The following is a 16,302-nucleotide window of genomic DNA, read 5'->3' as shown; positions in this document are numbered from 1 at the left end:
CATAAAAAGCTCTAAGCAACAAAACCAGATACATTTGGGAAAATCACGGTGATACAGGAGAATAAAGCAAGGCCTAAATACTCCCACAACTATGTGAAAAGAGGAATTTGTCCATGCTTACTTGGACCTTTGTATACTTTAAATTTGATGTCATACAAACTGCAAAATAACAAAACTTACATTATCAGTGGAGACATTTAATAATTGGCTTGATCAAAGGAAGAGTGAACACAATGTGACATTTGAAAATATCTTAGGGAAATTGAATTTAAATAATTCACTTAGTTCTGTGAATAGTAACTTTTACAGCTGTAAAACACACGCATCCAAATAGAAAAAATCTGGTGTTGCTTTTGGCAGCTTCTCCATTGTATTTGGATTGCTGGCGTTTCACTGTTAAGGACCCTTGTGAGCAGGCACAGCGGTAAAGGAGTCCTTTGGAGCTATTCATGTTATGGATTAAGCGCATATAGCTACTTGGGGTTGTGCCTTGGGCCTCCGTCTCACAAGGGGAGTTATTCATATCCTTTGGAAAATGCTGTTGATAATTAGTGCTTTGTAGGGCGGTGAGCTCACTCCCATTACATAAGATTAGTGCTGTAATAAGGAGCTGGCTAGTGTCTGTGGCCAGATTGTCTGTCACTTGGAGAATGCTGCCAGCTAGGAAAGTAATGGGGCATATTGCCACTTTTAAAACTGTCCAGAGACTCCACGTTAGTTTTTCTTCCCTTCGGCATAGGAGCATTTATGCTTTGTGTTTTGCAATGCTGGACCTTAGGTTGTCAGTGTTAGGTAGCTACATAAAAAAAAAAAAAAAAAAAGGCAAAACAAAACAGAAGTTTAATTCTGGCAAAAACAAAGCCCTCTCTTTTCCTTCCTTTATTGGTCAGTGAATCAGAATGCTTTAACTTGGGCAAATCTGTAACTGCACCCCTCTCAGAAAGAGTAACTTTATTGAACACAAAAACCTTCAAAAGGCATGGAGTATTGTAGGGAAGGAGCCTGCCTCTCAGGGTTAAATAAAGCAAACAAACTAAAAAGTACTGTAGTCAGCTGCAAACAAAAAGCTTATTGTGCCCATGTCCCACAGGATCCTTGGAGAAGGAGATTTTAAATCTACCAAATGTTTTGGTTTTGTGCTGCAGTCAGTCATTACAACCTCTTTTTAAGATGCTCATTTGACCTGCATTTAAATGGAGGAGAACTATATAATGTTATTAATGACAGGTATATTTTTAGTTCAGCATGTCGTAGGCAGTAAGGAGGGCCTCTTGGACAAAGTGGTTTTTTGTCTCATTTTTACCAGGGGGGTCAGCAGTTACTTCAGAGCCTCGTTATGGTTGGCTCTGGGCTAAAACTCTTGGACAGCTTCAAACCTGCAGTAATTGTTGACACAAATGACAAAGTGCAGGATTTTCCTTTTTTCAGTGGCTCTCCTGGTAGCTGTGCTCAAAAAGAATTAACACACCCCATGCAATTTGCATTATGTTGATACTATATAATTATGTTAGTGTGACTCCCAAAGAACATGTATTATACCAACCAACATTTAACACCCTCCTATACTTTTCTTCCACAGTAAACCACCTGCCCGTTAGCAAGAGAATTTCACCAGCTCTTCGCCACTCATTTTTCAGTCTCTGTGCTAAGGTGACTTCTGAAAGCCCGGCACACACAGTATACCCACAAAATTGAGCTATACAGTGTGTGAACCATGATAAAAGTTCTTACTCTGAGAAGAGTTGGTACAGAGCAGATAAAAGTCAATGGAGTTGCGTCCACTGGTTTCAATTAGCTTTTAAAGAGTTAATAAAAGAGATATCTTTTCTGAATAATTATTATTTTGGAACTACTCAGTTAGTATCTGGACTCAGTAGTGAGTAGACATTGCCATCTAGTGGGAGCTTCTTGCCATACTTAGTAGTTTCTGCTTCTCATGGAAAAGTTGTCATAATATGGTATTGTTTTAAAAAAATGTCAGAGCTACTCATCTGCTCCACCACACGATCGACTCCCCCCAAAAGATAGGATTGATAGTGCTTTTATGTTTTAGCTTCATCAGCTAGCCTTTTTTACTTTTTTCATTTGTATTCTTTAGATTTCTTTCCCAAATTATTTATTTTTGCATAGATCTTACGGCTTATTCAATCTGCAATCAGTGCTAGTGGATATTCATGGATATACAGGAGTGTATGTTATTCAGAGTCCTTTTTTTGCAAGCTGTTGCATTGGAAATCAAAGAGTTTTTCAATACATCCCACTGCTCTGTTACCAAAAAACCCTTTCAAGTGAAATCTTTTGCAAAGGTCCTTAGCAAAGCTCCTTCTGGGAGTTTGTCTTGCTCACAGTGTGACTCTGTAATGGGGAGTGTTGGGTGCCTGCCTGATCCAAATCCTGCCAGTTTCCCAAATCCCATGCAAATAAAGCCCAGATTAAGGGCTTGAGGGAAGCCATTCAACTATGATCTAAAAAATGTCAGGATCATGACCCATGATTTTTGTGTGTATTTGTACATAAGTTTAAATACAGCAGTTGTCTTCAGATTGACTAGAATTTCTCCCCGCAAACATATGCCAACACACTTCGCTTGGTCCCTCCTTCAGCAAGTTATTTTAGCATGTGTCTGAATTGTACATGTGATCTATCCTATAGAGTTTAGAGCACCACCTATGTTTTTAAAGCAAGGTATATGCTTAAGCACTCACTGAATGGAGTTTTTAATCTCATGAATGCTTTTTGTGAGTTCTGTCAGATTGCTCCCATTCATAAAATTAAACAGAAAAATCCTTTGCAGGACTGGGGTGAAATTAAGTGAAACAGAGCTTACGCTATAAGGTAACTTCTTGTCTTTCCCAGTGTATAAATGCATTTAAATACTAGGTGAACTTAATGGAAGTATTTCAGACATTGCCAAATCTTTACAATAATCTGTTTGATTTTTTTTTCTATCAAAAGGAAATGCAATCCCTTTCAAACTTCCCATGAGTGTCTCATGTAACAGAATCAGTGCTGTATAACAGCATGAGCACAAACGAGGGTTTTCTGAACTGATCCATATACCCGTTGTAACCTTGTGCTGATCTTCTTGTAGTTTGGCCAACCTATAAAACTGGGTAATTGCCAGGACTTACTGAAAGTGAGATGTAATTTTTAGTTAAGCTATCCAATTATAACAGAACCTCCACAGTGAGGGACTTGTTCAGGGGCTTTCCTGATAAAGATTTCTAAGAATTTGTCTGCTATTGTGAAAAAAGTGTATTCCTGTTAGCAGAGTTGTGGGGGCAAAAAAGGACAATAGCCAGTAAGCTTTGCAGTGATAAATACCAGGCAGGAAATGTTGCTTCACTTTAAGATGAATGGCACTTCACATAAGATGAAATGGCACACAGAGTATCCAGTCAGCCAGTCCCTACATCTTTGCTTGTTTTTTTGATTTGCCTCATTAGTCTTGCATTAAGAATTAATCAGATAGGGAAGCAGCCAGAATGAAAGAAAATAAAAATCACATTGGAAATTACAAGTGCCAAAAAGTGCCAAGACAGATTTGTACTTTAAGCTTATCTAAACATGCTGAAAACATGCTTCCTTTTCCCAGAAGGAAAAACATTAACCCTGTAAATCTAAATAGATGTATTTCAAGTAAATTATTTCCTAGCTTTAGTTATGTACAAAAGATTATTGGCCTTTACACAATAAGGAGGTCAAGCAGTAGTTTATTTTGTTGTGCTTCATTAAACACAGTGCTTGTTGACTATTTTGGAATGCAAAATCCAACCGATTGATCTCAGCCACTTGGTGTGCCTTTTGGAGATAAAGGAATAGCTGAAACTTCCAAATGAGTGTCACAAAGCTGAGATACTGCTTACTGATAGATTCACCTTGGCAGTGCAAACATCTGAAAGAGGCGAGTGGATTACTCATTAATAAGGAAATGAATCCCGCAAATAAGTCTGGTTATCTGAAAATTTAAATAACAAATCTCCCACAAGGTAGGATGTTCATGATGGGAAGGCTATGCTCATTCAGCCATCTGAATGAGAAAAAGTAGAGACTAGCTAATAAAGTTAGCTGCTTTACAGCTCTTGCTATAATCCTGGCTTTCTTAGATTTAATTTATGTGCAAAGTCAGCCTGTCACCCAACTGGCAGATTATGGCTGTAAGTTAATTCAATGCCATATAAGGAAATCCTCCCCAAAAATGTGGAACTTAATAAAATGTCTTCATGGGCTCTTGTAACCATCATATCCAAGCTCCTCCTGTGAGTCAAGAGAATACATTGTCACTGTTTTACAGACTGGGAATCAGCCAGCCAAGTGCATTGTCTAATGCCACGTAGGAAGCCTGAAGAACTGAACCCCATCTCAGCTGCAGCTCTCACCCATGGACCATCCACCCTCTTTCTGCAGGAAAATTTTCAGTGCTCTTTAGCAGAGAAAGCTAGAACAAGTAAATCCAATGTGTCAGCACAGGCTTTGGTTTTAATAAAAAAAAAAATGTACAAGAAAGATCAATTAATTATTGCAGTATAATTAAAGCCATAAAGAGCATAACAGGAGCTCCAGTTTTCAGCCTGAAATGATGGCAAGACAAGACTAGTGGTGTGGCTGCCAAAGGACCAAATGAATGCATAGGGACCAAAATCCTGTCCCCAAGGCTAGGTCCTGCAGTTACCTGATTACACAGAAACCTCAGTTTTTTGCTAAAAAACCCCAAGTATCTTGCCATCATGGATGTTGAGAGCTTTGCGGAGCGGCTGGTGCAGTGGTGTCTGCCTGAGCCTGAGGTGTGTGCTTCCAGCCTTCAAAGCATTGCTTTGAACTTCCCTCTCCACAGCCACCTCAGCAAAGCACGCTTCATAGCTGGAGGAGAAAAGTGTAGTGGGCAGAACCTCCTTTGAAGTACGTTTTGAGTCATGTACATAATTAATATTATATGTCGTAAAATGTACAGTCTGAAATTGCCTTGCATTTTAATCCAGAGGAAAACTTCACATGCGTTATGGTAATGTTGCTTAAAAAACCGTGTAGTAACAGTTTTTAGGTCCCTCTGTGTGATCACCCAGTGTAAGTGCTTCTGCCGAGGACTAAAAGCAGCTTTTCCTCCATGTATTAACTTAGCATTTGGATCTATTTAGGTTTTCAGAAACATAAGTCATATCTTAGGAATGATACAGCTAAGAGTATTGCTAAAGATGTCGATTGAAGCTTGGTTGTTGGCAAAAGGATGTCTTGAGCTTTATCAGTTCAGACACAGTGCTCCTCAGTGCAGTTTCATTGGTCTGCTGAGACAATAACGGTTTAGATGAAGACATAACCTAGCAGCAGGATGGCTGGAATGACGCCAGCAGTTTTTGGCTCATCTGTGAATATGGCTGATCTTTTTTGGACGTGATCTTAAAAACCAAACAAACCTGAATGGTACGTGTTGCCAAGGAATGAAGTTAATTTTTTTTTTCTTTTTGTACAATATAATTTTCTAAAAGACAGTAATGCATTGAAATACAAGGATCTTAAATGACATAGCCACTCCAAAAAGCGCATCTTGTTCAGGATATTTTGAGCAGTGTTTCCCAAGAGAATAATTATGACCTGAGTATCATAGATGCTTACTGCACTTATTGCAAGAGTAGGGGAGTCTTTACACTTAGCACACCTGGTATGAGAGATTGTAAGGGATACCTTTGAAAACAAACAGTACAAATCAGTATGTGACTTACGGGATTTGGTTCTTTCCCATTAATTTTTTGCTGATGTAGGTTTACTGGAGATAGTGCAGTCACCCCTGATTTACACTAGTGTAAGTGAAAACCAAAATCATGCTCATGGTAATGCAAAAATGTAGTCTGTAAGAGGAAAGCAAAATATTAGTTTATTTGTCTAGCAACTTATTCCACTCAAACTGTGAGAATCTTTTTGTATCATTATCCCATTATCAGTGGCTAAATAAGGAACTGAAAAACTACAGAAGAGCTGGGTGGAGACCTAAGAAAGCAATTCAGCAGTCTGGAACTTCCTCTGCTAAGCAATTCTGGCACTAAACCCAAGCAAAATCAGAGTTTTTCAGCCAAAATAAATCCGTGCAATGATGATATCAGATGTGAGGTAACAGCAAGTCATGCTGGAGGATATCAGACATTCTTGAAGAAACCGCAGGGCCTAGATATAATCCTTTGCCATTACGCTGCAGCCCTTCCAGCAAAGCAAACACAAATTTTGGAGTCATAATGGCAAGGCAAGTAAGAGCATATGGAGTGCTTAGGGTGGGAGCTGGCAAGCTGATGAGCACCTTCAGCTCGCACGCCCCCAATAGCCTAAATATCCTTCATTCCCACACTCTGATCCCTATGGAAGCAAACAGCTCTCCAGGATCATTTCCACAAGAAACAGCTGCAAGGCTTGTTGAAGTCTTTCCTTTGTTGTCAGGACGTTATTGATCAAACTTTTCTACCACCAACCTGTCTGTTTTCTTTAATTTTTCTATGTGTCTGTATGTTTGGGCATTTTCTTGAAAGCGGTTGGATTGCCTCAGCTTAAGAAGTTGCTGCCCATCGTCTGAGCAGTGTAACCAACCATGCGTACACTCGTGACTTACATTAGCAAGTCTTACTTTCAGTTGGGTTGGGTAATAAGATATTCAGACCTGATCATTCTTTCTGCTTACCTCTCTTCCGCCACACTCAGACAGACTTCCCTGCAGCATGAGTGAATCCTACACCAATTTTCCTTCAATGCCTTATACTTTGTGGTGCTCCTAAAGTAGAACCCCCCATGTAGAGGAGATGGAGCAGGTATCTGGGGCAGTACCATTAGCAAGCTTAAGCCTTCAGTGTGTGCGGGCACTCATCTAACCCTGGTTTAGCAGGCAGTAACTTTCTCTGTTGTGGTAACGTGAACTTTACTGATCAGATTCCTGCATCCTTAACGAGCTCTGCTGTAAAAAGGTGCTAGACCTTTGGCTCAGCGGCCGTTCCAAAATACCCGTTTGGAAAAGGGGTCTTGGAGCACTCTACATTACATTAATACACACCATGCATGGGCATATTCCTTCCTTCCCGTTTTCCGTCTCGCTGGCTCAGGAGATATGCACAGAGCTTGCTTTTCTTTTTTTGCACTAGGTGTTGCAGGAAGCCCCCCACACCGCAGATCCCATTTGACTCATATGTATGGTATTTGGCTACTGTGCTTGCAAAACTCATACTCTGATTTATAAGCTAATGTGAAATGCTGAATTCTGGACTTGAGTAAATGAGTTAGTGTGTATTGTAGTTTAGGACTATTAAACACCGAAATGTAGAGATGGAATTAGGCTAGTTCCACATAAAAAGGGGGATGTTTTATTAGAGGTAATAAATTCAGTGCAGAACAAATTTATTTAGACCGTGATTGTTAAATTGCTTGGATAATTAAAACCTGTGATGGGTAAAATGACACGTGGTAGGAAAAGGTTAAGTATTTAACTCAGTTTTTTCATAGTTTGATTCATTGTAAAGTAAATACTACTTGTGTGGGGTATGTTAACTTTATTTCTGAAATGTGTTCGCCCAGGCAGTGAATAGTGGTTATTTCATAAAGTTAAGAAAATAGAAAGCTAAACTTTTATGACATTTATATGGGCCAGCTCTAGACAGAAAGATGTAAGCACTGAGGAAAATATAAGCACTGTAGAAACTGTGTCATTTTGACCATACAAGGGGCTAGCTGCCTGGTTAATGTTTGGCGTTTATGTGAATTCCAGTTCTTTCAGATATCTATTTTTATCCTTCATTAAATTCTTCTTGGAGTGACACAACAGAAATCCCAAAGAAAATCACTAAGAATAGTTGCCCAAATCTTCTCTCGCTTTTCTTTACATAACATTATGCAAATCTCGGATTACTGTGCTTCATTTGGGATCAAGATGAATCAAGAAATGGAATAAAGATTATCCCACCTCTGCTGACTGCAAGGACAGTAGGCTGTATGTCCCCTACCAAGGACTACTGCACAGATTTTCAATCAGTGTGACACTCCCTTTGTTTCTATTTTTCCTGCTTATTGATTGAAAAAACACACTGAATCCTCCCTAATTTTCATCCAAAAATGACATCGTGCAATGATGAGCTTAGCCATGCTCGAAAAAGTGCATTCTACAGTGGAATAAATGCGGGTTTAGCCCATGCACGGAGCCGTGCACAGCCTGCCAGCAGCCAGCATCTGCAGCTCTTTGTAGGGACATATCTTTAGGTAGATGCAGAGCTGAAATCTGCAAAGCTGTGTAGCTAAATAAGTGCAGACCTGCATGTAGCCAGCTTGGATCCCAAAGAACGGAGCCCGCCCAAATCAATATGCCAGATGTATGTCCCAGGTGCAGGGCTAAGAAACTGGTTTTTTTTATGCTAAAGATATTTTTCAGCCATTTGAAGGTTCTTTTCTTTTTTTTGTCACATACCAACAATCAGATTTCTATTCTAAAACTAGTGTGCCAGTTTCTGGTTTTATTCATATATATTCACAGATACCTAGAGTTAGTTTTTCTACAGAGGGCAGAATTTGGATCATCATTTCTAAAGCTGAAAGGCTGCTGTATATGCTCAGGCTGCCACCTAGGCCTTTTTAATGGAAATATCAATCTGCAATGATCTGGGGGCACATTCTGACACCTTTACTTATTTTACATCTAACTCTGCACGTCATCCCATTGAATGACTTCATTAAATGAGGTCAGAGAATAAATAATTTGAGTCTGAGAAGCTAGCCTGGAATTTGCCATTTAGTAGATGTGGACTAACAAGGGTTATAGGCCATTTACTGCATTTCCTGGGATTCCACTTCATGTCTGTCTATGTAGGAAAGAGTGTGTTTCAACATACTTAGGATCAGATTTTGCTTACACTGAATTGTTTCACTTTGTTTTGTTCACCTGACATCAGTTTACAGTAAGTGAGAAGTTAGATCAGAATATTTTTTCCCGTTGAGATAATCTGTTAATAGAGTGGGAGGATATTATCTAGCTTTGTTTAGTTTGTGCTTAACAGCCTGAATCAAACAATTGAGATTGCTCTTCACTAAAGGTAATACTGTGTGTTCTTCTGTAAAATGGAATGTAAATATACTCCAGCACTGGAAATAATGGTTTTGCTCCTCTTTTCTGCAGCAATATGAGAACTGGCGACCAAACCAGCCAGACAGCTTCTTTTCTGCTGGAGAAGACTGCGTTGTTATAATATGGCATGAGAATGGGCAGTGGAATGATGTACCATGCAATTATCACCTTACCTATACCTGCAAGAAAGGAACAGGTACAAACTTTCCCATGACAATAGCATAATTCTCTAAATGCCAGTTTTGTAAAGTTAAAATGAGAAATTCTAGCTGATTTCTGGTGACCAGTACGGTGAGCCCTCAACTGAGTTAGCCTCACAAAGTCATCCTTTGTCTGTATCCACATATTACATCTCTACCTAATCTGTTCTTGAGTCAGGCACAAAAGTGTACACAGTTGAAACTCTTGGTTAAAACCAGGCAAATTCCTTCTTAGGTACAGATCTCAGCAAAAAAGGCATTCACGTACCTGGCAGGCCTGCTTTACTTGCATACCGTGAAAATATTACCAACTCTTCTTTCCTGGGGTGGCATCACGGTGAAGTATGTGGGCAGCAGAATATTGGTAATCAGTCAGAGCAGGCAGCTGACCACTGGTATGTGGTTAGCTTTTCAGCTTCGGTTGACCATACTTTTCACCCATCAAGTAATGCTGACCTTTGTCTTCCCCTTTTCCAAAACCATCTAGTTGAATGGCACCACTGGAATCCAAGAAGCACATTTGGTTTATACACTGTTAAAGCTGATACTTACAGGAAACCTGGCTGTTACCAGGAGCTGTACAGCAATACTTTAGGAATTGCCTCTGCCTTTTCAGACTGGGAAAGTAAGGAGGCAGCCAAAATCTTGTGTGCGCTCCATTGTTTCCAATTACCATTTACAACTTTTTGTTAACAAGTTCTCTGGGCCTTCACGGATCCATCAGTTTTAAGTGATTTTAAATACTCTATTGTTGAGGAAGACATGAGAAGTATTGAAAATGAGGCTTTTTTAAAAAATGCCTTAATAACTTCACTGGTTTTCAGGTTTTGCAGCTTTCCAGTGAAAATAACTTCTTTGTGTGAGTATGCCAACCTTTTTGGCTCAAATTTACATCAGAAATTTAAATCAAAAAGGCAATACTAACCATACTATCTGCTGTTTTTCAATTTTCATCATTACTGTATTTGGTCTGCAAGACTGGAGAACTACGGAAAAGACTGATATCTGTCCTTATTAGGATGTGTCTCTTGGGAGTCTAACTGAGGTCCCTTGCCGTCTTCCCTTAGCCAGGGTTTAGAGGTCAGTACCATATTCAGAAGTGCATTTACAAACTGATGTTTGAGTTGTTCTCTCTTCCTTTCAGTTGCTTGCGGTCAGCCTCCTGTTGTGGAAAACGCAAAGACCTTTGGGAAGATGAAACCTCGTTATGAGATCAACTCGCTTATTAGATATCACTGCAAAGATGGTTTCATCCAGCGTCATATTCCAACCATCCGGTGTCAAGGGAATGGAAGATGGGATATGCCTAAAATTACTTGCATGAATCGTGAGTTCTTTGAAAGCAAGCCGGTGCTGGATCAGAAACAATAAACTAATTTAAGATTAATAAGTAATGAACGTATATTTTAAGAGAAGTGCAAAGCTGGTATGACAAATTATGACAGTAATACTGCTCACTCTATCTGTAGGAAAAGACATCAGGCCTCCAAAACTAGTGAAAATGTTCCTCTTCTGTTTTTACAGAAGCCACTAAGATTCTTTTAAAGAATCTTACAAAGCCCCCAAAATCAACAGCTTCCTAATAACACTAACAATTCTTTCTGCAACTGTGGTCTATCTGTGTGTAAGAGATGTTTCTCCTGTCTGTAACACGGTCATAGCACCAGGTAATCATTTGTTAACCCTCTAACTAATCAAGACTAAATGGAACTGGAATGTGAAGTGTAGCCAGCCCATTCATAGTTAAATAATTTTAAATTAATTTCCCTTTTTTCCTCCTTCTCATTGCAGCGTCCACATACCAAAGGACTTACTCTAAGAAATACTACTATAAACATTCTTCATCAGGAAAGGGAACATCGTTAAATTCATCAAAACACTATCATCGCTGGATCAGGACGTGGCAGGACTCAAGGCGCTGAGAGCTAAATGGTGAATGGGGATTTCCACCATTTCAGCCAAAGTCATAACTTTCTGTGCCTTTTCTATCACTTATAGGAGTATTATCAAATTGTTTTGAAACTATGGACTGCGGTATTCACAATGCATTTTGCAAAAATATGGTGTTTATCAGAAAATTTAAAAAAAAAAAAAGGAGAAGTGCTTATGGGGATAAAAGGAAACCATTTCCAGCCTATAAAGATTATTAGTTTTCTATATGCCATCGGTGTGGACCATTTTATGATATATACCAGCCTTCTGCAATATTTAAACAGCTCGATTTTAGCACCAATGAAAATGTAAATAAGATGATTTTAATGTTGTTTAATTGTGTGTTGTTTTTAAAATCCTGTATATAAAATGAAAAGTCACACTAATTTCAGGCATATTTATGGTTAGAACGGCCTCAGAGGTCTTCAGTCATTTATGACATTGTTTTTATGTTGTTTACCTAGGCTGGAAATGGTTGAAATAACTTCACTGACTGAAATTTGCTATTATCAGGTGAAGATAAACACACAAGTTATATAACTTTTTTTTTTTAATGGGAGCTGTGCCAATTCCCATCCAAGGTACAGTTTGTGTCCATGTGATGCAAAGTTTAGACAGAGCACATAAAAGTGGCATGAAGCATGAACTAGGGACTGCAATGTGGAACTTTTTTTCTGCTCTCCATTCCAGCTTCACCATTCATGAGAAAGGACTGCATGGAGGAGTTGTGTATGACAAGGAGGGCCTGTAAAAATCCAAGTGCTAATACATTAACTTTATCAACCAGGGCCACTTTCTTGAAAAGAAAAAAAGAGAAAAAAACAGAAAAAAATTACTTTCACGACATTAACCACAAGGTCTATATTACAGGTCTCTGCATTCTAAAATGGAGATAGACCTGGTGTTTGGGGGATTTTTTTTGTAAAAAACAAACAAAAATCAAAAAAGTAAATAATTTTGTATATATAACCATTTTTTAATCTTTTTATAAAGTAATGAATGTTTGTGTATGAATGCTGCAGCTGTGAAGCGTACATAAATAAATGAAGTAAGCCATACTGATTTAATTTATTGGATGTTATTTTACCCATGCAAAGAAGATTAAAAGAGCTCGCCAGTGCAGTATTAGCCCCTGAGCTCCACTTTTGGAACCATCTTTCAGTTCAACTGCTATTTCCCTGGAGAACAAAATTCCTGCTAAACAGGATCATTTGTTTGCGGTTAGATGGGTGAGAACTGTGTGACCTACAGAAGAATCAGAATCTTGGCTTTCTAGAAAGAAGTGTGTGCACAAAGAGATTATAGGTTGTAGTTGGTGCAGTGTGTACGTAGGAGTTTTCTATTATGATTTCTTACCCTGATCAGCTCGATGACTGACCTGGATGTGTACAGTAAGTGTAGAAGGTAACGTTTGAAACGACCTCTCCACAGAAAGGACTGTTATTTCTGCAAAGTGCCTTGCACACCTTTGGGCACAGAACAAAAAAAAAAAAAAAAAAAGAAAAGAAAAGTGAGTTCCCTATGATATACTTTTTAAAATAACATTACAAATACAAACACAGATAGGTGGTTTACGCCTTTGTGTTAGAGTGGGGATATGATGCAAAAAGTTGAAAGGGAAAGGAAAAGAATCGAAACCCAGCCAACATGTAAGAGTTTGTCCTAGGCAGAGCTGCCCGTGGAGTGACCTTGCCATAGCTCATTGGGAACGGTAATTACAGTTCCAGACAACATCTCTTAAGAAATTCCAGTGACTGCTCCATCGAGAGTACCCAATCTTTACGCTTTCAACATGGCAGTGCGTCACTGTGTTGGCCGGTTCATTCCCCACCCCTCGCCCCCAAACAATGCACATAATACTTTTCTCTATTTATATTATTATCTTGTATAGTGTATAATGTGAATGTCTGTTTTTTTGTGAATGAAAGTCTAAAATCTTTGTAACTTTTATATCTGCTTCTGTTTCACCAAAGAAACAAGGTTTTGCTATACTGTGACTTGTCTTGTTATTGCATGTCTTCCTGTTTAAATCTATGCAATGTGATTTTTTTCATATGAATACAACTAGATTGTCAGGTACTTCACAATTATCATGGGCTTAGTCAAGTGCCCACTGGAGTCAAAGAGAGTCAGCTGGCTGAACTTTAGTAGGTGCTGGATTTGACTTTATATGAGCAGCTCTAGGGGATATTTTAAGATATACATTGTATGTTTTGAAGTCGATTATTGCTTGTATAAGTCAAGGCTCTGTTCATAAATATACAGTATTCTACACATCACTTCCTTGTACCAGAAACATACAGAACAGAAAATATATTTTAACACTTTGCAAACTTTCTCACCATATGTATAAAAAACCCTGCATAGATTTGTTGTTTTCTTGTCTACTTGTTGGATTTAAACAATGTTGTAAGGCATTCAGATAACATTGTGATTGTAGTTTTAAATAGGTTAGATACAGTGCTTATATTGATTTTTTTCACCTCCTTCTATTATGCATAATAAAATAGGACTGACAACATTCCTTATTAAAAAAAAACCAAAAAAACCAAAAAAAAACCTGTTAGCCATGCTTGTTTATTCAGACAGAGAATGCAACTTTATTCAGCTCTGGAAACTTTTTCTAATACTGATCTAAACCCCAAATGTTCCAATACCAACCCCCTGCAAAATGCGCCCACTCGTATCACAAAGTTAGGTCTGCTGTGAAGCCAGGGCGTTACCACGAGTGCCCGTGATTCCTTTATGTGGAGCACCTCTGAACTCCAGTATGCAGAAGCGTGTTGGGATTGGAGTAAAGGGATAGAAGACAAAACTAGAGATTTAAATACAGATTTTCTGAGTGAGTGTTTCCTAGCTATGCTTTCTTGCCTTTCAAGTTAAACCAGAATTCTTTTTAACTTATTTTTCAAAGTTACCCTGTATCTGCTGCAGAGAGAGAAGAGTCCGCTTTAAATTGTGTTTTACAAGTGCAGGCAAGACAAATATCAGAATAGTATCCCTGTAGTAATCTTCCCCTGTTGCATAAGTATTAAACTTTTTGTCTCTACTAACACACTGTCTGCCATTTAAAAGGATACAGAAACAGCTGTAGACTAGGAAGTGGAAATGTTAGGAGAGGAGAGAGCACTGGTGATTAAAGTCATTAGCTTAAAGGAGTCCAGATGAGCACTGCAACATCTTGGGTTGCCAGCAGCACATGGAGTATCTGGTTCAACCAAGGCTCAGGTTGCAGGTTTGTGCATGGAGCTCAAAATGCCACATGAGAGCAATTACATTTTGTGTGCCTGTGGAAATCTCTGCAGAGTAGCTGTTATTATTCTGAACATCCTCCTGTCCCTTCAGATGTTGACAATATTTGACTTCCCGGCAGGAACCTCAGAGCACAGGGTTCACTCCTGCAGAGGTTAACACCACACAGGATAGAAATAAGCCAGGCCACCTATTTTGGTAGATCTTCTCAAACAGCAAGAGAAGGTGCTGGTTAGTGGAAACTTTCCTGTATTCCAGCTACGCCCTAAAAGATGCACAACTTCTTGAGGCTAGGGAGCAAGAGACAGCTCCCTGATGGCAGATCTCCTTGAGGGACATTGGTTTCCATGGGATCTCTTGCCTGAGATGTCACGGCTAGTAGTGACTCATCAGAGACTGGGGATGGACGAACCATGGAGGAGAAAACACAAGTCCCTAGAAGTGCAAAAGGTGTGCCAGCAAGGTACGAATGGGCTGGCAAGGGGCTGCCAAGGGAAAGGGTAGCCTGCAAAGGGTCAGAAATTGTTTTCCCACAGCAGTGGCTGGAGGGACATTGTCTGAGGTTCAGCCTAACCCTGGTTAAGGTCTATGTAATACTTTTTTAAGAGAAAAGTCTTCATTTCTGTAGGCAGCATCTTTGCTCTGAGCATACGCAGAAGCCAGCACACACAAGCAGAGACATTCCCTTGGCAATGGGAGGCTGAAACTGCAACTGCTGGTGCAAGTTTGAGCTGTAAAAAGCTCAGCCGCACAGCGGCTGGGGTGATTGAGGAGGAGGTGAAGCAAGAGGAGGAGCAGCTACCGATGTAAATGCTATTATCTAAGTTCTGAAAACCTGGATCCTGCTAAAAGCATGACTTGCAGGTGTAATTAAATCGTCGGTGAAGCTCTGCACCTCTAGTAAGTTTGGGTTTTGTTTTTTTTTCTTTTTTCCGCATTGTAAATGCTGACTTTTTGCATTTGGAAGAGCTATGGTTTTGTCTGCTAAGAAGTCTTGCTGCTGTTGTGTCTCAAAAGAACCCCCAGATGGTTCCTCCTCAGCGTGAGTAGAGCTGCTGAAGGAGCAGCGGCTGCAAAGATGCCTCCTAGGGCTTCTAGGCAGATCTGTGAACTTCAGTGGCATTTGTAGGCAGAGGGGTATAAACGGCTCCTGGTGTGAACCGGAGTTATTTTTTAGTCCAGATGACAGGGAAAAAGGGTGGTCATGTTCTCTGCTCAATTAAAAAGCTTACAACATGCCGTCCTGTCCTCCAGAGGCAGAAGATGACTCGAGCTGTCTGTAGGCTTCAGGTAGAAAATTGCTTCTTCACCAGGAAATGTTTAAGGGGTGGCATACCAAAAATGACTGGAAAAATCTCTGGGTTCAGTGCAACTGTGTTAATGCACAAAGGCAAATGCATTCTTTTTCAGAGAAAACATAAAGCTTGTATTATTGTTTGTAAGCAGTAATGTGCACAGGACTCTACGAGCACCCTGTTTTGCCTGAGAAACGATGAAAGGGATACAAACGATGTTTGGAACGAAGCACAGACGAAAACTTACAGGCCATGCGAAGTAGTTAGCATGGTGAAGCCAAGAAGTATAGTCACTGTAAGGACAGAAATGTCACCCAGAAAAAGGTGTATCATTTGAACACTCCAGCAGTAGACCTGGAAGGAAACTTAAGAGCCTGTAAAGTGCATTTGATGGCAAATTTTGGTTTTCACAGCAAATAAGTATTTTCAGGTGGGGAAGCCATCAGCCATCAGAGGCTAAGTTACTGTGTAAATGCAGATAAAAAAGAGAAATGGGACCTTGAGGTGTATTACTGAGGAATTTATTGCAAGGGTGGAAATG

At 39.5% G+C, this 16,302-nt stretch overlaps 1 protein-coding gene across 2 annotated transcripts in view; it reads left to right on the top strand.

Annotated features, from left to right (window-relative positions):
* VCAN (versican) overlaps positions 1-12,134 on the top strand; it is a 112,363-nt gene extending 100,229 nt beyond the window's left edge. For both annotated transcript variants that reach the window (XM_075138150.1, XM_075138149.1), the window contains exons 13-15: positions 9,134-9,278; positions 10,427-10,609; positions 11,074-12,134. In XM_075138150.1, coding sequence (XP_074994251.1) covers positions 9,134-9,278; positions 10,427-10,609; positions 11,074-11,204 — 459 coding nt within the window. In that variant the 3' untranslated portion in view covers positions 11,205-12,134. The remainder of the gene's footprint in view (positions 1-9,133; positions 9,279-10,426; positions 10,610-11,073) is intronic.
* The last annotated feature ends 4,168 nt before the right edge of the window (positions 12,135-16,302 follow it).

Source organism: Calonectris borealis, chromosome Z (genome assembly GCF_964195595.1).
Source record: "Calonectris borealis chromosome Z, bCalBor7.hap1.2, whole genome shotgun sequence".
Taxonomy (NCBI): Eukaryota; Metazoa; Chordata; class Aves; order Procellariiformes; family Procellariidae; genus Calonectris; species Calonectris borealis.
This window is presented reverse-complemented; position numbering and strand designations above follow the sequence as displayed.